The sequence below is a fragment of the Dunckerocampus dactyliophorus genome, chromosome 13 (assembly GCF_027744805.1).
Source record: "Dunckerocampus dactyliophorus isolate RoL2022-P2 chromosome 13, RoL_Ddac_1.1, whole genome shotgun sequence".
In the NCBI taxonomy this organism is placed as follows: domain Eukaryota; kingdom Metazoa; phylum Chordata; class Actinopteri; order Syngnathiformes; family Syngnathidae; genus Dunckerocampus; species Dunckerocampus dactyliophorus.
Window position 1 is genome coordinate 10,770,647 of NC_072831.1, and position 21,091 is coordinate 10,791,737.

Consider the following 21,091-nt stretch of genomic DNA (forward strand, 5'->3'; position numbering starts at 1 on the left):
ACTATTCAACCGTGGATATCTAAGTGAATGAGGGGCTGCTGGCAACAGCAACAGACTATGTAGCTCTGACTAATTCCACTTTTGACACAGTTATTGACAAAATGCAATATGAAACTCATTATTTTCCATCTCCGCTCTCATTTCAAATGGCTGAGAGCCTAATGTCTTGCTCTGCTTGAATTCACAAAGAAAGCGGATCACAGCATGGAGAACACAGCACAGCCAAGCTCCATGAGGACGAATCAGGAGCACCGAGACAAGAGGAAGTGGGGGGACGCAAGCAGATTGGCATTTATTGATAAAAATGCATGGCGTTTACTATTCTGCCATGACAAGTGACAAACGGAACGGCAATAAAATACTCAATTGAGATTCAAATGTATGACAAGTGTCTTTCTGGGAGAATTAAAAGTTTTTTATGAGAGCCTACATACAGAAAATAGCAAAACTCTGGTTTTCAATTAGTCTCTTTTTAAGCAACCTTTAACAAAATGATGTATGATTGAGGAAAATGTATAAAGTATATGGAAATTATCAGCAAATCCTTGATGTTTTGCACCAACAATTACATATTTCAATACGTGTGTGATAATAAAACTCAAGTTACAGCGAACTGTTTTCATACTTACTAAAAGATTTTTTTTCACAAATGAGGGTGTACTCAAATATGCCAAGCACACCATATGGAATGCAATTATGTGGCACAATATTGTGCATTTGAAGTTTCAAGAATTCTGTTTTCTTTGTTTTTAATTGACCCTGCAAATTACTAAATTATCAACATATTTATAATTTTTGTGGTAGGTTGTTAAATAAGTGCATCATATATCACTTTATGATTTAGCTAAAGATACCAAAATATCAGAAACAGCTCTGTTTGATGCAGTGCAGGTCCACACCACTGCACACTACAACATACAGTTTTGTGAAATTACATTAAACATTATTATCTCTGTAATGGCAAAATATTTGATATACAGTAGCTAACGCAGGGATCTCAGGATCTTGTGAGGTACCGGTAGCTCGCCAGCTAATACTGAGTGGCTCATCTAAGGGTCAAAAAATATTTGCAATTTACAGTTTAAATGTTGCCAGTCATATAAATAAAACACAAATAGCTTTTGTGTTTTTGTCAAAGTAGCTCTAACCGTGATAAAACTCCTGCACTAGAAAGAAATGCATACTGAAAGACAAGGTGCAGATGAACAAATTGTTTTTTTATGTTGTGGATATCAACATTTGTGCAATGTTCTGGCAAAACAAACATCTTCAGTTTGTTTAGGTTGAAATAAGCTATGAAAATAAATGTTACAAAAGAGTCTCTCTCTGCCATTTTCATTTTGTAAAAGCAGCTCTCAGAAGAAAGAAGTTTGGCAACTCCTAAGCTAATGTATTGGAACGCCTTACATGGTCTGGGTGTACTTAATGTTGTGGTCAGTTTACAAGATAAACTCTTTAGGATGTTTTGAGAGTGTACCTGTTGTGTGGCTCGCTCCAGTTATAAAGGTTGCGTGTGCGACTGGCCCACTGTTTGGGGTGTAATTGCCTCTGAGCAGGTACCAAGAAGTCACACACACCAAAGGGCCAGCTGGAGAAGCTACGGTGCCAGCTCTGGTCTCCATCAGAGAGCCCAATACAGGCGAACACATCCCTCCTGCAGAAAACAAAAATGATCCATACAAGGGTCAAATATATAACACAATGCCACTTCTTTCTCTCATCCCAGGTCACATGTGGAAGGTAATTTAAATCCAGCACTTCCAAGTATCTTCTAACAGGTCTTTAAAAAGACTTAGGCCCTGAGGGTTAGTGCCATAGGACAGTGTTGCCCTACTGGAAGACTGACATTTTTTGCCTAGCAAACAGTGCCCCCTGGTGGTCTTGGTATTAACACGTCTTTTGCCAGTTCCAGAACACTGGGAGTAAAGAGTCCACTTGAGGCTATTTAACAAAATCAAGCAGATTAGTCGACTTTAGTGATTCATCAAAGTCCTTTTAAGGACTTAATATATCTATGGGCTTATCTTCACCCTGCACTTTCTGCCAGGTCAACTACTCCACTGCCTTATTAGATCACCCACTTGGATACTTTTATCTGTGTGTTCATTCCCCTTCTCTCTGTGACTTACTGCGAGTTGAAAGACAGAAACTGCTCCAGACTGAAGGTGTCTTTCACCTTGAAGTGGACCGGGTCCCACTGGCGGCCAGGAAAGTGCACCCGCGGGTGGTGATGCCCCAGCTTGGCCACATACCAAGTGTACGTCATCATCTAAAAGGAGGAAATGGTTGACAGAGGAAACTGAAAATAATTCAGATTTTACAAAAAAAGAAAAGCAAAATCAAATATGACGGGGTGCATATAGTGTCATTCATTATCTGACAGGAAACGGACATTTTGTCTTTGACCCAAACTCAACAAGAGTGAGGGGAAGGTGAAGTTCTGACCTCTTGGTCAACCAGTTGCACATCAGGCCGTACATGAAGACAATAGTGCAGGTAGCGGAGGGAGTTCCCTGGCAGATCTCCCCTGGTCAGGATGATGGCGTCCGCTGAGAAGGAAGCTAAAAGCTCCCTGCCAAACCGTTCCACCACACTGTTCTTGCTCTGATCACATTCCCTAAGATCATCAACACATGAAAACAGCAGCTGTGTTTACTTGCATTTAAGAACAGGTAAGAGTGCATCTTCACTTCACTTATAAATGGAGTGTGAGAGGGTGTGTTTACTGGTGAGTGTGCTTACAAGGTGCTCTGAGGGTAAGTTGTCAGTGCCCCCGCCCCTCCGCCTGTGCAACGTGCTTGGGCTGCCTATCTAATCGTGAGCAGACAGGTGTGATGGGTGTGACAGCGCAGGGCATGCTCTCCTCTTGATCAAAGCCGCTCAGTGATGGCTGTCTGGCACTTCCCTGCACCTCACTAGTGTAATCTGCCTTCTCGGACAGCTAACATCTCAGGCTGAGCTCAGTGAGTGGAATCTATGTGCTAACCGTGCCTCTCTTCAGCCCCTACCACTGGGTGAGCAGAAAGAAAACCTGACATGTTCATACCGCAGGTCTGAAGCACAGAGTGGAAACAAATCGGGTTGACTCAGGGAAAACTTATGCATGGGGATTTCAGAAGGTACTGTATGAGAGAGGACTTTTCATTTCCTTTTTCTTTTCTTTTAACTTTTCTCTGTTGGACTAACTTGGGACATATAAATGCTATGAAGTGGGAGTTCATAAAATTCAAAGTTGCTTAATTCCTAGAGAGGATTTAGACCCACTGTAAATGACTGAAGCCCTTTTTCATGCCAGTTAAAACTAAAAACAACAACAAAGAAACAACTTTGAGTAAACTGTTATATACTGTATGTAACTGCTATTGCTATGGTACCTCAATTTCAAGTGCAAACAGGATATGGTGGCAGGGAAATAAAATAAAAATAAAAAGAATTATTTTTGCAAAGCAAACTGTACAAGTTAATTTCATTACTGAAGATGATCAATTTTTCCCCACAAAGTAACACTAATTAAAGCATGTACACTAACGGTCAAAAGTTTTAGAACGCTCCAATTTCTCTGGAGGAAAATCCTACATTTTTAAGTGTTAAGATGGTCTGTCTCTCTTTTTGTAGAAACAAATTACTTTCTCCAGTACAATGCTGTTCAACTGATGTTCACGCGGGTATAGTACCACAGTGTGTTACGAACACTGTTTTTATGCAGACAGAGGAAGTAGTAAGTACTCCAGAACTTGGAACACCTGTGGCAATTAGTTGCACCAACTGCCAAGGCTTGATCAACCTCCATTTCTTCATAATAGCTTTAAATTGTTGATCCATTTTGTGGTCCCTGAAACAGGCCTTTTTGTATAATTCTGAAATACACATTATCTTTTCGTTTTGGGTAACCTTACCTTTTTTTAAACATCTGGCACCTCACCACTTATCTTTGTATCATTTCAAGCTATTCATTGGACTTGAACGACTTGAATTTCAATAAATAACTGGAAAAATTGGGGTGTTCTAAAACTTTTGAACGGTAGTGTATGCTGATTAAATGCAGTGCTTACCTGTAATTAGTGTGTGCCATGTTTGCCAGTAGAGCTGTGGTGAGGACCCAGCCTGTTGTTTTCCACAACCCTGCATGGCCCAGCTTGTGCTCCAACCCAGACAGGGTCAGGCTGCAGCCAAGGCCAGCCAGCACACACAATACAGCATCACCTTGGATCCAAAAACGCTCAACCTGCAGTAGTGGTCCGTTTTTTTAGACTACTGTACATAACAGGAAGATGAATTGTGTCAAATTCGCTTTCTTACCACACCAAGCAGTAGAGGTCTACTGATGTCCAAGTTGGCTCTCCAACCAAAAAACAATGAGTATACGAACAGCATGGAAGTTAACAACCAGGACAGGGAGCGACACATTCTGTCACAGGAGAAAACACTGCATGAAAACATGAATCTCCAATGTAGTTGATTACAAGTAAGTAATACAAATATTCTTGTATAAACACTATATGGACAAAGTCTTACATGATCACGTCATTATCAATGAATTAATTAGGATTTACGCTTTACTTGTTAGATTTAAGGAAAGTCCTTTTCTGTTCCAGCATGACTTTTACAAACAAGGGTGCATTTAGAACAGGGGTCGGGACCTTTTTGGCTCAGAGAGCCATGCAAGACACAATTTTTAAAAAATGGGAGAGCCATTTAATATTTTTTAACATGGAATACAACTAAGTGCGAGAATTTTTAAGCAAGACCAACAATTTCCGAATATAATAGGTCCTCACATTCTCCACATTACCTGGAGAAAACCCGCTCACGCACGAGGAGAACATGCACACAGAGATGCCCAAGCGGAGATTCGAACCCAGGTCTTCCTGATCTCCTGACTGTGTGGCCAACATGCTAACCATGTTCAGCTGGAGGGGCGCACGGTGGTCTAGTGGTTAGCATGTCAGGAGATCGGGAAGACCTGTGTTTGAATCTCCATTGGGCATTTCTGTGTGGATTTTGCATGTTCTTCCCGTGCATGTGTGGGTTTTCTTCAGGCCCTGCGATTGGCTGGCGACCAGTCCAGGGTGTACCCCGCCTGTCGCCCGAAGTCAGCTGGGATAGGCTCCAGCATGCCCCCGTGATCCTAATGAGAAGCGGCATAGGAAATAGATGGATGGATGGATAGTTCACCTGGTCGCTTCCCTTGTTGCTGGTTGATTGTCATATCTTATTTTTGCAGAGAGCCTTTTGCTCTGTCACTTTTTGTTTCCCTTCTGGCAACAAGACTGAGTACCTGCACCTGCTCCTGACTAATTAAAGACTTATACTGTACCTGCACTTCCACTCTGTCATCTGCATTACGACCATATGCCACCGTACTCCGTATATTTCTTTTTTTTTTGGCCATATCTAACTTATTGTGTGGAGATATGGGGAAATAACTAAAAAGGTATACTTCACTCGCTAAAGATACTGCAAAAGAGATCAGTTAGGAGAATCCGTAATGCTGCGTATCGAGAACATACAAATCCTCTATTTCTAAAATCACAGTTATTAAAATTTGATGATCTAGTTGATTTTCAAACAGCCCAAATTATGCATAAAGCAAACTATGTTTTGTTATGTCTATTTGTCAACTCAAGTAGTCACGGTGACAAGAAATCTGACTAAATTTGACTATTTTTTCCAACTATTTATCACATTATTACATTATCTCATTAAATTTTGATGTCTTCAACTAGAAGAGAGTGTATTTGGAATACAGGAAGTGAACAAAGGAATTGTAACTGATGTAAAACAGATGAGGGGTAGGATTAAATAAGCTTTGCTTCTTCCTACTCCTTTTGGACATGTGGAACTGTGAATTGTAATATGTGCTATATCCCAGTGTAACCTGTATGCATGTTCAAATAAATTAAATCATAACATTCTTCGTCAAAAGGGTTGGCTCTGCAGAATTAGCTAGTTGACTATTTGATTAAAGGAGGGACGTTTACTTGTTGACCTCTCAATGACCCGGGTAGGCTACCGTATTACCCAATAATAATAGTTTTGGTGTCTGACACGGAAAATATGGGAAGGGCAGCTGGCATTTGCTCTAGCCACCCGCACTGTGGTAGAAAATCAATGGATGGATTAAAATGCATAAGAAAGTTGTATAATTTTACACCTTGATTTGTGTTGTTTTACTTTAAAATGTCAGCAAAAAGAGTTAAGAAAGTTAAGAAATGTCTAAGAGCTAGATGCAGTCATAAAAAGAGCCACATCTGGCTCCTGAGCCATAGGTTCCCTAACCCGATTTAGAACAAGAACTGAGAATGCAGGTCCAACATCTGTGACCTCTGACCTCATGTTCTTAAGGACGGCTGGACAAAAATTCCCCACGGACTCCAAAATCGAGTAGAAAGTTTTCCCAAAAGTAGCTTGAAACAGAGGTTGCCTAAATGCATATGTTCTTTTATATCAACTCAGACAGTATAGCCAGGTGTCTCAATACTTCTGCACATATAATGTATCTCTGGATAGTTATTTGTAGGACCATCTATTTGCTTACCAAAACCTGTTTTTTTTTTTGTTTTTTTTTAAATATAAATATAGTATGTGTGAGTCCACCAGCAAGCTTGCTAAGCGGGTCGTTGTGTAAAGTAAACTGAGTCATAAGGAGCTGGGGCCAAGCGCTGAATCACATATTCATCACAGCTATGCTGTAAAATGTACTTAAAAAAACACTAGTGAAAAGACGCAATCCTGATTTTGGTCAGATGGTTTTCATAAACAAGCTTGTATGTATCTTTCTTTTCATCATCACAATGCACAATACATTACAGTGGAACCTCGGTTTTTGCTATTAATTCGTTAAACAAAACACATGAAAACAATTAATCCACTTCCACATATATATATATATATATATATATATATATATATATATATACAAAAAAAATGCCATAGTATTGTGAAAACTGAGTCTTGCGAGATTCAGTGTTGGGTGTGCGATCCAAAATGGCTGAATAAACAAGGAATGCTGGGAGTAGTCCCTCCACATCTTAATTCATGCCACAAGATTCTGTGTGTCAAAGAGTAAAATACGAGTTTGTTAAGCAAAAATTGTACAATAACCGAGACAGAGTGTCGGAGAACAGAGGCAAAATTTTGGGAAAAATGTAACTGAATCATAGAAAAATCGAAAACAGAGGTTGTATTTTACTTTAAAATCCATTAAAATGTATCCATCATTGGGTAAATTAGCATATGCACTGTTTCATTTTGGCATCTACAGTGACATGCCTTGCACTTTTTCATTAGCGTACCAAACCGGGGGTAGCATTTAAGTGCAAGTCTCTAATGGAATACGTTGCTTCATTACTGGACTGCTGTAGACACACAAAGGAATAAAAGCATCTAATGTGCACACAAAAGCTTAAAAAAACAGGCTTTTGTCAGTGGTTGAGTTCACTGTTTGAAACTCTTGGGGGGTTGATTTTTAGTTGAAGTGGCTGCAGACTGCATGACTGCAGGCTGCAGACATGTGTAGAGTAAAGTCAGACTACTTGCTCCCTCATCCTACCTATTCCTTGCGGAGAGAAAAATGCCTATTCCGGCCAGAACCACAACAGGAAGGGAAAGGTCTGCAAGGTAGTGGTCCAACTGGGCCCTGGAAACACACAGTGTGATGCATGCAAAAGACAAACTCAGATACTCGGCCAGTGACAGAACTCAAGGACACCAATTATGAAATGCCTTCCCGTCCCCGACCAAAACAAACTCCTTGGACTACGCACTCCTCCTTTCAAACAGACTGACAGATTCAAATGACAGTGTCACGCACCCCCCCGCTGTCCCATCCTCTCCACTCAGCGCTTGTCAGTCACAGAGCTCTTGCTCAGAGCGCCCAGATAGTTTCCTGCCTCTTGCTTAATACCCATCTCTATTTGACAGCTTATTGAGTCCCTACATCTTGCAATGTACACTATGTGTGAGTGTGCTCATGAGCGTGTGCTTGCGAGTGGTTGTGTCAGCTTCTCCAGCGGGTTTACTTCTCCAGTGCGACATGCCTGTCATGTTCGCCTCTCTTTCCCATCTTGAAGGTGCACTTGTCCATCAAGCGGCGGGGGTGATGAGTAGCAGTGGGTGCCTGGCAGAGGGATGGCGCAGCGGTGGGGGGTCTTAAGATGCACAGGCACCCCCATTCCATCAGCTGGAGAAAGATACGAGGAGTGGAAAGACTGTGGCGCTGGTAGCGAGGAGCAGGGGGATGGAATCGGGTGGGTATGCATGTGTGCGTGTTTGGGGGGGGGGGGGTGAAGTGGAGAAAATACAATTTTTCCAGCACTATTGCAGTGTCTGTCATCACAGCTCGTCACGCTTTAAACACCAGCGCTGAGTGATCATTTCAAACTGCTGGAGAAACAAAACAGTGATTTGGCCCTCTAAGAAGGTTCACTTGTGCTTTGATGGGGGAAGAGTAGAAGAACAAAAGCCCCTGGAAGAGAGAGGGACTGGCTGCTGAAATGATGGCGTTCTATGAACATGTTGGTGTGTTTGTGATTAAAAATACGTGCATTGCCAAAACCAGTTCAACGGGTAGCTGGGTTCTCCTTCTACATCATGATCTCTGAATATACAATGAGACATCAAATAAATGTGGTCAAGTAGAAAGGGGAGAAACTCACAAAATCATTGTGGTCAGGTTCGCAGAGCTGTTTGTCTTTGCCTGCAAACACAAGAAGTGTGCAAATAAGTGACGCGTACACAAGAAGACAAAAAGGGAAACTAGAGTAACAAATAGCAAACAGCTAATACCAGACTGAAGGTGCCATATTCAGCCCTCAGCAGGTGGGTTAGCAGGCCTGACATGGTGGTCTGGTCCCCCCAGCTCCAACGGGCTGAGTTCATGTAGGAAGAGAGCGGTAGGTAGATGTAGGGCAGGAAACCCAGCAAGAAGCATATTCCCATTGATACAAGGCTAAGCAATGAGAGCTCCTGTCAAGATAATGTGGAATATTTTGTCAATTACCAAGCAGATTTGCAATCAAGGAAAGTTTTCAGTTTAGGAGCAACTATGTAATAACATCAAGCTTACCCTGTGGGAGTAAAGTCTAAGGAAGACCCACGGTATGACTACAAGCACATACAGCAACAAAGTATGCTGGTTACAGAGCCCCAAACCGCAGCATAGTGCACCCCACTGTGAGACCTAACAAAAGCAAAATATCTTAACATAAAATATGAAAAGTGACCAGAGGAGCATGAAAGTCAAAAATTACCTTCCGCCTCTCCGCTGCATTCTTAGCCAAGTGAAAACTAGCAGTCGAGAGGAAGAGCAACCCAGTGAAAAGGTTGTTAAGGGCAAAGACCTCTGCAACCATAGACCACTGCCAGCTGAGTCTAGACACTGCAAAGACTCCTCCAGCAAGTGCTGCTCCAGGACCAGGTCCAGCCAGCCTGAGAGAAAAGGACAGAGCATCATACTGGGTAGTTTGGGTAGTCGTTCAATTCATCAACAAACCCAGACATTTTGAACAATTCTGTGCGTTCACAGTGCAAAAGCACTTAAAAGCATGGAATGGCATTGGGACGACTTAAATAGACCACGCAGCGCTATGAACTCAACACCATCAAACGCCTATGAATTGTGTATTAGGCCTGCTCGTCCAACATCAGCATCATCCAACATCACCTAACAAATACGCTTCTGGATGAATGGAGACAAATTTGTACATGTAGAAAGACTTCCCAGAGTAGTGGAAGCTGCTGTGGTTGCAAATGCACACAGCAGTGGATTTCCTCCCCCCTCCCCATTTTGAGTTCCTACATACACATAATCATCAGGTGTTCCCATACTTCTGTACCTATCTGGAGGTTAGGATGCTGCATCAGTGACTAAGCATGCAAACATAGCACTAAGTCAACACTATAATCCTCTGGTCTTAATATACAATGCAAATATATTGCAATATGTGCATGTATTCAGTTCTGTGCACACCCTTTTGAGTATTTCCCCTATTTTTATTCTGCGGTGGTACAAAAATGAAAATTAAAAAAAAAAAATCATCAGTTTCACACAAAACTGAAGTTATGCAGTCAAATACGTATGTCACCACTTCCCTAGACTAATTTGGAGAGCCATTTTAATCTCTCCGCAACCCAAGTTTGCTTCACAGACAAGACCTTGAAAAACACTCTCTGTGAATTGAGCCATAACATCAAAAAATATACCCCCCTCTTCTCAAAGAAGCTGGTTGATCTCGAACAGACCGGCATAGAAAGCGCTGTGGTAGCGATAGCACTTTATCCTCAGCTTCTTAAATATAATGTGTGCACAAAAGTTTTTCTCCTTCCTCCTCTCCTGTAATGTCTCCATCCCCTTTGCAGTAATTGAAGCAAACTTGGCCTAATCTGTCATACGCTAAGACCCACCACTCACTAAAATGAGAGACATAGGAAGGAGAGAGAGGTGACAAATGATGGGAGGAGGGGAGGGGGAAGGAAAATAATGCAGTCAAATGTGTGTTAAAAGGGGAGAGACAGTGCGCTGGATGAAGGAGGAACTAAAGCAGGAAAAAAAAAGTTCAAACAGAGAAAGAGGGGGCAAAAGAGAAATGAAAAAAAAGGAGCAGCCCAGTCCCTTGCATGCTGGCTCGGAAATATGAGCAGGCACGACAATTAGGGAAGTCAGGCAGTATGGCCCCTTCCGCCATTGTGTGGAGTGGCTTAGAGTCCTCATCAGCCTATCAGCTAACTGACAGGCAGAGAGCTGCTCTATTCAGCGCGGCAGATACAAGCTGCAGGCCAAACGGCTGCCAGGTCCCTTATGACCCCACAATCCCTTGCCGGTGACAGCTTCAAGCTCCATAGCAAATTAGGCGCTCTCACATTACAATCGCAGAAGACAGATTCCATTAACGGTATCTGAAATTGAGTAGAGAGCAGGCCCGTTATCAGACCTGACTCATAAGCACCGCCATTAATCAGAAGGCATGATACCATTTATACATTTCCAGCTCTCTGCTTGCCGCTGTGATAGTCAGCCACAAAAGGCCTGATGAGACTTAGGCGAGGGGAACAATGGAGCTTTCTGAAAAAAGCGCGGTAAATCAGCGGGAAAAAAGAGAGGGAGAGAGGGCAGAAAAAAAAACTCTTGCTTGCTGACTACTTCCCCCTTTTTCTTGGGCTTTCTCTCTTCGTCACTGTTTTTCCCCTCTGTGTTCACTGTAAGGCGAGCTTGGTGAGCATGTGTGCGAAAGGGGTGTGGGGGGCAGAGCGTGTTGATGGGGCGTCGAGGCGCGGGTCTTAATAAGAGATAGCAGCGTCTTCCCTCGCCGCACCGCTCCAGGAATTAGTTGAAGCAGAACTTGAAGGAGGGATAAAGGTGGTGGGGGCAAATGGGGACCACAAGTTTTTACCTCCCCGCTTGACAATTAACCCACAGCTCACACACCTAGCAGGGGGTGGGTTTTTTGTGGGTGCAGAGTAGTTAAAGGGGGGTTCCACGGACACAGTTATTACAACAAGTCGGTTCTGGCTCCTTAAGCCCCACCTGATAGATATGCAGAACTTGTCACATATTCAGACACATTTTTTTCTTCTTCTACTACTTTATTCTCACTGGGTGGCTGACAAATCTCTCTGTTAGAGCTTGACAGTCTGTTGGAGCCCAGTGATGTGTGTACAGTACAACTGTAAATGGCCCGTCTGTCTGCATGGGACCACCTGGGTCCACGTCTGCCTTTCAGCCTCTCGACAGCTTATTCTCCAGCCCGGCTGCTCCCAGGGCGCACAGATAAAGCAGGACACACTGAGACCAGAGTGGATGCTTTACCCCTTATCGCCGCTCTGTGGTGCAGGATGCTACTGTGCAGAAATGCAATGGCTCAGCGACAAAAGCCTGGTTGGAACGTGGCAAAAGAACAATCCAACTGACAACAAGACTATTCTACCCTGAAATGAACCCCCACTGCCAAATTGTCTGAGAGCTCACCCAGGCAATTAACCTCTGTGACAAGACATGAAGCCTAAAATGAGACATCAAACTACAGAAATAATGTCAATTAACAATGGTCTAGTTTCATAGTCCTACAGGCAAAAAAAGTGCAATAAAAATATTTTGAACACAGATTGAATGAGAAAGATGAAAGGTAAATACACAAATAAGAAATGACAATGGTACAACAGGCTCCGTTAAGCAGTGTCCCCCTTCAAGGACTCAACAAAAGCTCAGTAAAACCACTTTGAAGTGTCAAAATGGGACCTGCCTCATTTACCACTTGAGCTGTCTCTACAGTGCGTGCTTCAGACGTGCCAGCAGCAGCAGCCGTCATCTGTGCTAAATAACTGCACACAAAAGCCTACACCAACCCTGTGCAACGAATGCTACTTCACAATGGAGCTGGCCGGGGCATCCAACAACCGACCCCGCCTCAGGGACCAGACAATAAATACCACAACTGTGCCATCCCGGATCAGCACTGCACTGTTCTCAAACCAGGCAACGAGTTTGGGGAAGCGGCGCTGGAAAAGAATCACACATTCCTGAAGAGGGAAGGGAACCCGTAGAGAAGGTGGCCTACTTGGGCTGAGGCATACGCTTCCAGCTGGCCCTCAATGACACCCTTGGGCTCTCCTTTGGCTAGGACACTAGGTTGGTACTTAGTAGCTATTATATTACAGTGGCATGCATTGCTTTGAACACCAAAAGCCAGACTGCAATTGAGGTACAAATTTACACGTTTAAAATGGTATAACATGCTATTGTAAGTCGAAAGAAAATTCAAACCTTGAAGAGACTGCCAAAGTGTAGTTATTGAGTTTTAATTCAACAGAAAACATTAGCGAAACATTAGAAAACAAAGCAAATTCATTGGTTCCACGCTCAAAACTTTTATTAACTGCAGAAGCAATGTTTTTAGTAACTTTTTAACATTCCTGTAATACAAGTGTAAAGAAATGTTATTTATTTTATTTATAATATACTGTTCCTAGTACAATAACTTCCATTTCCAGTTCTGCGATTATCATCATAATTATCCTTTTTGCCATCACTGGTAACCTTCTGTGGTGGCATCACAAAAAAGCCAAAGAGGTAATATTTAGCTGCTCACTGAGTTGAAGTCTCAAGACTTTAGCCTCACATTATGGCTAAACCTACATGTTTTTTGGCATACTTTTCCAGAAAATATTGGTTGACCTTCAAATTACTTAATTTGTTTATCACAGTTAATTGGTTCCAAATCGTGATCGTGATAAATTAATTTCCGCAAAGTAGGATTCCTTCTTACAATACAATAGTTTGGTAGATAGAGCATTAAAAAACCTGTTTACAACCTTCTCAATACGGTTTTTAACATTAATGGAGGCTTTTACGCATGAAATAACACCCCTATAGTCACTGTTACACTTGTATTACCTGATATAGTAGCTATAATCAGAGAAAATAAGCCAGTTAAGACATAAGTAAAACTCATGCTTTCGTGTGCTGCAATAAATGTGTCCCGGATGTGTGGAGGACAGGAAGTGACGTAAAAGCCTGTTGTTTCAGCGATCAAGTCTGGCGCTTGTATGTTTCACTGATTACTGACACCTGACCAGTGACCAGTGTAGAATAGTAGATATCACAATGTGATTGCGCCTTCTTAATGTCTTATTTGTATTTCAGTTCATTTAGCCATTCTTGGTGCTTGAAAATGCTTAATTTAGGCAAAAAAAAACATACATTTTGCTTAAATATGGATTTTTTTGTTACTAATAGGCCGTATTCAACCATAAAACAGCATAGCTTATTAATACAACAAAAAAAAATTTAAACCGTGATGGACTGAAGCCGCGAAATTCGAACCACGATGTGGCAAGGGACGACTGTGTACAAAAAAAATGATATTCTGTAGCTACAGACATGTATTCTAGAATCAAGAATTATGAGCTTGACGCATTGACTTGTGAAGTCAGACTTCTCTTAATGTCCAACTATAAGGAGTGTACATCCCAATCACTGACACGCACCTAAGGGGGCATAAACTGTTTCAGAATAATATGGCAAAGAAACCTATGTTGCATTTTCTTATTGTTGCCTTCTTAAGAATTTATTATTGAAATAAATACACAAATTTGTAAACTTGTTAGTTTCTATTTTGTGAACTACTTGAAAAATAGACATTACTAGTCATAATAATTAATAGGTTGAAGACAACAATAGTATCTTTTTATTACTTCCTCAGTATAATCTTTTCCAATTAAATGATTTCAAAATAAAACGCAGTTGAATGCCGGATGCCACAACCCAATTTTAGGCTAATTACAGAAATAGACTCCCTTGCCTGTGCGACAAGGATGCAGCCTGCTCCACAAGCGAGAAGGATAAATGAGGGACCTCGGCTCTGCGACTCAGACACCCCTCCTCCAGGAAGTGCTCCAGTGCTTCAAGTGCATACAAAATTAATCACCACAATTCTGCTCAAACAATGCAGCCACTGACATGACAATTTCTCCCGCAATTCCATCATAATCTCGGTCCAACACACAAAAATTACAGCAGGAAGGGGGGAAAAAAGCAATTTACAAAAAAATCATGTGTTTATGTAATTCACTGACAGCCATTTTTCGTGCTGCTTTTTCCAACTAAGTCATTAGGCACACGGCAGTGATACATAAATGTCGCTGTATAGATTCCATTAACTAATTCTGGCTGAACTGTAATTGCGTAGTCTGATCCGTCTCTGTGCTGGGTGCCTTATTAAGACTGCCTGTGGTGGGTGAGGAATGTAATATTGACGTCCGAGACAGACACAATCTCAGGCCCACGGGCAAAAAGGAATATTAAACTGCTACTGTATTCTGCTGTCTATCTGGCCCTCCTCCTCTCTGTCCCCATCCCATAGCCAGTAATGAGGAAATAACATCTTCATTAGACATCTGTTTAACTGTATTAGAGAATGAGTCCTGGGGGAACCATTGGTCATGCTGCGTGTGTGTGTGTGTGTGTGTGTGTGTGTGTGTGTGTGTGTGTGTGTGTGTGTGTGTGTGTGTGTGTGTGCGTGCGTGCGTGCGTGCGTGCGCGGGGTGGGGTCTGGTAGCGAGGCTGTTGGACTACAATATGGCACGCGATACGGTGGAAAGAGAATATACACAAACGGGAAATTTTTGCTTTTTAAAAGCAGCAATGGGTGTTCACTTGAACAAAATCCATTCAGGGAAATACACTCCTGATCAAAATTTTAAGACCAGTTGGAAAATAAATGCAAGATCTTACATTTTTTGACAAAACCATTAAACTGATTAAGCTGATCAAAAGTTTAAGAACACAGCTTTTAATCTTAGCAAAAATGTAGGTTGATTGTCATTATCTGTCAGGTATTCACAATGTCATGATCTCTTGATGGCAAAGGTAAAAAGTTTTCTCTCTGAACGAGGTTGGATGGTTGAGCCGCATAAGCAAGGTCTCTCGCAGCGCGCTATTGCTGCTGAGGTTTGATGCAGTAACACAGTCATTTGAAACGTTTTAAAAGATTCTGAGAGTTACAAACCAAAAACTCAAGTGGTAGACACAAAAACTGTCACCGGCCCTGAGCCCAAGGATTCAACTGGCTGTCCATCAAGGTCAAAATGAATGTTGTTACTGGCGCAAAGCACCAACAATCACCAGACGGCATCTGCGAGAGAAGGGGTTTAAGAACAAAAAACGTTTTCAAAGGTTTTATCTACTTCTTGTTTGGAATTTGCATGAGATGGGACATTAAAAGGTGGAAGAAAGTCTTATTCTCAGAGGAGAAAAATGTAACCTTGGCGGTCCCGATGGCTTCCAGCATTACTTGAATGACAAGGAGATCCCACCTGACATGTTCTCCACACGGCACAGTGGAGAGGGGAGCCATCATGATCTAGGGTGCACACACACACACACACACACACACACACACACACACACACACACACACAGAGTCCAGTTCCAAATGTGAAAATTGTAAATAGTTCATGGTGTTATATTTGTAAATAAATTGGTATTTTGATGTGTTTTTTATGTTGATATAGTTTAGATATTTCAGCAAAAATATTTTTGTCAAAGTGAAAGTTATGCTTGAAATGTATCTATCAAAAAGCTGTTTTTATCCTTTTTTTAGTCGGGAACTGATATTTCCCTAAAACTTACCTGTGTACCTACTGCTGATTACTAAAGAAAGGAAAAATGTAGAAACTAACATTTTTTTCTAATGAAAGACAGGAGTCTAATCTTTCTTTTGGTAGATTCCATGTTTATTTAGCCATAGAACGCAATATTCTGTGTGCCTTGAAAGATCAGTCAAAATCATCTAAAGTGTCTGGTTCTGAATAGGGGTGGGAATCTCTGGTCACCTCACGATTCGATGCGATTACGATTCAGAGGCCTATGATGCGACGATAAAACGATTATCGATGCATCTTTTTTTGTGATCAATAGTTTGCCCATTTTTCCCATGCATAATTTTATATATATACACACTTGTATGTATATATATGTATATGTATGTATATATGTATGTATGTATGTATGTATATGTATATATATATATAATTTCTCTTTACTTACTGTGTACTAGTAAAAGAAAGCACATTTGTAATGATCCACAATTAAAATACTGTAAACATGAAACAGATTAATGTACTTCTATTATCTTTTAATAATTGTAGAACCAACAGAACCAACAGGAAAAGTAAAGTGCACCAGTAGCAGAGTAAAGAGTAATCAACATTAAAAAATCTGACATTATTCACAAATAAATAAGACTTCTGATTTCAAACTAAATTCCTGAGCATAGAATCTCTGACAAAATAATATTTTTGCTGTATGGCAAAATCAACAACAGCTTTCATAGAAAATATAGATTTCTGTACCAGTGGCTCTCATTCCAGAATAATGCGTGCAGACGTCAGTATATTATGAATAAGGAAAAAACTAGGTTGCCCTTATTCACAGTTGCAGTGTCAATGAAATAATGTTATGATGGGACGTTGTATCTGGGTTCCAAACTGTGCAATACTGCACGAAAGCCCTGCTTCTCAACAACCGAATACGGACACAAATCCTTCGCAATAAAAGTGTTTAAAGCAGAAACACTTTTACGGGTTGGGTGGCAAATTAGTTATCACTTGCTTGATGGTTCTCTGGTTGGCAGCAACTTCAGCTCGCTGTATTTCCTCCTGGTTTAGGTGGAAACGTGCTACGTTGTTTCTCATATTTATTGTGTTCCCAAAATATTTGAAGCTTGTTTGACAAAACTTGCATACTGTACTGTCTGGCTCTTGTCCAGTTCATTTTTACCTTCAACTACGTGAAAGCCAAACTACAATAGCACCTCGCATAACAAACCTCCTTTTACATAAATTCCACTGAACATAAAGAATTTATGTAAAGTTTTTGCATCGTATTACAAAAGAAATTCCATATAACATGAAGCGTCAAGTCAGTGCAAGTCTTTTTTTTTTTTCAATCAACTTTATTAATGCCTCAAGTCGGTGCAAGTTCAGACTAACACTTGGTGACGCCTTCTGATGCATCACGCTCTCATTGGCTGATTTTCGGGGCACTGCCTCCGCTCTCATCTCATTGGCTGATTATCGAGGCACCGCATACGCTCTCATCTCTTTGGCTGATTATCGGGGCAGCGCCTACGCTCTCATCTCATTGGCTGAGTTATACAGCACGTACGTGAGTTTGTGTGAGAAACAGGCTTGTCCCTTCAAACTCCTTCCTCTTCGTAGTCCCCCTCAAACTAACTTAAACAATTAAGTTAAGTTACAAATTAAAATTTTGCACACAGTATTATCGTGTAGTGCGTGTGCGTTTGTCTGTGAGACCAGCTGACTCTTAGACTCAGGCTAGTCCTCGTCCTCCTTCCTGCCTCCACTTGCGCTCCTGATCAAGATATCTCGTGAACGGTAGGATTGTTTTTGTTTTTCAGTTTTATTCATTTACAGTAATCGAGGAAAAGGCTTCTTGAGACGTCATCTGTACTTCTGTGTAGAAGGTGTCGGACGTTTCGCTCCTCATCCGAAGAGCTTCGTCAGCAAACTAATAAGTGCTGGTAGCTTAGGCCTTAAATACAGTAAGAGTGGGCGGAATTGGTGTGCCAACACCCTCCTCCTATTGGTTCGTTACACTAAGCCTGGGCGGAGCAGTGGTATAATCCTATCCTGTTATTCACACCTACGATAAAAGGGAAGTGTCGCTCCCTGAATTGGGTATGAACGACTCTGATACTGGCTTTTTAGCATCTATTGTTCTGGCTCGGCCCTGCCTTCACCTCATTAGAGGAGCGAAACGTCCGACACCTTCTACACAGAAGTACAGATGACGTCTCAAGAAGCCTTTTCCTCGATGGACAACTCCTGTACGACTGAGAGCCTACACAGACGCATTTACAGTAATATTATTTATTACCTTATTTTATATTGGAATGTTACTGTACAATGTTTATGCTAACGTTTTCTTATATTTTCCCACCATATTTGGTGGACTTTGAATATTTTGAAGTGCCAAAAGGGTGAGTTTGGGAAGATCTTGGAACGGATTAGGCTATTTACATGTATTTTACGCTTCGTATAACATAAAAGCCTTATAACATAAAGGTTCTCAGAACAGATTATTTACGATGTAGGGGCGTCTACTGTACTTCCAGACGCTCGCTTTAAATCCAGCGAGTGCAGGTTGGAGTTTACACTCGGCCATTCTGGTAGCGTCTTACGATAGGTGCACCACCAGAAACTGTCCGGGCGCCACTTCCACTTTCCGTCTTTTCGTTTTTTTTGTTCTGTCAGCATTGATTATTGGCATTTATGAATCGATTAATAATAGTCAATGTCCGCATCATGATGCATCTAAGAATCGATTATTTCCTCCACCCCAAGTACTGAAGGGGTCGTCTTCTGAAAAATGGCTGGGATTGAAAGAGTTAATAGCGGGCTTTGTAGGCAGTATATGTGGCTTACACTAGCAGCTAACGTTAACAACAGACTGCACTTCCTGGACTTCATTGTTCAGCTGACACTCAGCCCTGGCTCAATGTTGCATCATCTCCAACATTAAACATTAAACACAGGGACACGCTGCAGTCTTTGAATGAGAGTCCGCCTACTTCATGCAACTTTTGGCTACGTTCACACAGCAGAGTATGATGCCCAATTCATATTTTTTGTTGAAATCCAATTTTTTATGTGGTCGTTCACATTACCAAACAAATGCGACTTGTTAATATGAACACAAAGCTCTTGGAAAGTGCCGTGCATGCGCAAAAGCATAACATCACTCACATTTCCGTGTGTTTACGGAAGTAAAGATTGCTGCAGTGTGTGCTATAGTGATGTGCTATACCATTGATTTAATTTCTGATCCGATACTAGGTAAAATTCGGGCTGTTATCGGTAATACCGATCCGATACTATGGGCAAATTCAACTAATGTATCTGGTAAATTTAAAAATGTAGTGTATAGTATTTAAAATCATAGCTAAAGAATACAAGACATCATAGTCATTTATCGATTTATTTTAAACCCTGAAGTATACTGAGGTAGTTGGGTGATTTACAATATAGCCAAGCTAATATACAACATCAGAAAAAACAAAAGGACAAAATCCTATCTGAAGTATCAATATTTTGATTTCAGAATCGACTTTAAAGCAAGAGCTGGTATCCCGAAGTATCGATATTTCAGGATCGAGCCGCAGATTACTAGCGTCCTCTCCTTAACGTGTTTGTGGCAATTTCAAGGATTTTGTGCAACGGGAATGAATATTTTCTCAACCAAATGATTCGGTTTAGGAGATTAAGAAGGAAGAGGGCAAGAATTTGGGCTTTGGCAGTTCATAGACAACTTGCTGCCACATCTGTTCCAAGGTGGGTGGATGTCTGAGGCAGGAGTGGTGAGACATTGACGAGAGCTGCTTCACTAACACCTTTTAGAAATAATTTTCCAATGCGAAGAAAAACTTTTGCCTTCATCGATGAGTACCGTTATCCAAGTCTTGAACGATAAACCACGCCTTCCGATGACTGCCTACATCCTGTGTACCTTTAATGTCTTGATAAGCATGGCAATACACGCCTTTCGATGACATATAGGTCAGATATACAGTATGTGAGCTAACCATTCCTACTGCAGTCGCATCACATACATATCGGTTTTATATCCACATATGAATGAGGCATGAGTCACATTTGAAAAAAAAAATCAGGATCAGGATTGTGCTGTTCACATTGACATGAAAAATAAACAGATACAGGTTGCATATGAGCAAAAAAAATCGGAATTGATCTGCAGTGTGAACATAGCCTTTGATTTACTGTATATTCCTCCTGTTCTCTCCAAAAGGTCTAACGTCCCTTGTTGAGGACATTCCTTCAAGAATGTCATCCATGAATGCAAACTCCAAAGTTTTGTGCAATTTAAAAATGTTTTAGAATTACGAATCATCCAACCTTTCTGTCTTTTACACTTTTTTCAACCAAAAATCGTAAGAACACCACCGCTGGCTAGCAGATGTTACCAACAGTGGTTTAAAAGAACATATTCAACAAATAAATGTCTTTAGTGGTCACAATATGAAGTTAAACTTTAGAAAAATTTTGTTCAATTAAAATTATTGGCGTTCATGGCTGTCACTGACAGCTGTCTGGTATAAACATACATGTCGATGGTGCATGCGCATGCAAAAAAGCAGTCTCAGAGAAGTGATTTGGCATCACAATTTGGAGTCATTGTGTGGTTATGATGGGCTATACATTCAGTGATAGCTAACGTTAGTAGCTAAACCAAATTGCTATTATTAGCTGACAACAGACATAACGTACTAGTGTTACATGGGGCATGGCTTGCAACGTCGAAGCAGAAATTCAAGGGGTGTTCGGTCCTAAGTCAGTAAAAAAATTGATATCGGCCTGCATCTAAAATATCAGATATTGGCACTGATACAAGAAGTCCGTTCCATACTCCACCCCACCACTTTTATCCAGCAGTGCCTGGATGGAGTCCACATGATCACAACAACAGGATGTGCTCACATGTCATCAATAGCAGGAGTAGCAGTGATGTTAACTGTGTGGAAGTATTTTTTGTTAAAATTCAAAAAAGACATTGCGG

At 41.2% G+C, this 21,091-nt stretch overlaps 1 protein-coding gene across 11 annotated transcripts in view; it reads right to left on the minus strand.

Annotated features, from left to right (window-relative positions):
• tmem260 (transmembrane protein 260) overlaps positions 1-21,091 on the minus strand; it is a 40,447-nt gene that overhangs the window by 2,474 nt on the left and 16,882 nt on the right. For 9 of the 11 annotated variants that reach the window (XR_008573473.1, XR_008573474.1, XM_054796998.1 and 6 more), the window contains 10 exons: positions 9,252-9,429; positions 9,068-9,181; positions 8,788-8,967; positions 8,658-8,698; positions 7,553-7,639; positions 4,300-4,408; positions 4,053-4,225; positions 2,446-2,617; positions 2,130-2,269; positions 1,478-1,654 (listed from right to left, as the gene is read on the minus strand). Coding sequence is in view for 9 of the 11 variants with exons in the window: in XM_054796998.1 (XP_054652973.1) it covers positions 1,478-1,654; positions 2,130-2,269; positions 2,446-2,617; positions 4,053-4,225; positions 4,300-4,408; positions 7,553-7,639; positions 8,658-8,698; positions 8,788-8,967; positions 9,068-9,181; positions 9,252-9,429 (1,371 nt within the window). In the remaining 2 variants the exon portion in view is untranslated. Of the gene's footprint in view, positions 1-1,477; positions 1,655-2,129; positions 2,270-2,445; positions 2,618-4,052; positions 4,226-4,299; positions 4,409-7,552; positions 7,640-8,657; positions 8,699-8,787; positions 8,968-9,067; positions 9,182-9,251; positions 9,430-15,503; positions 15,858-21,091 lie in introns of all 11 variants that reach the window. The other 2 variants (XM_054797004.1, XM_054797005.1) reach the window with 2 other exon arrangements.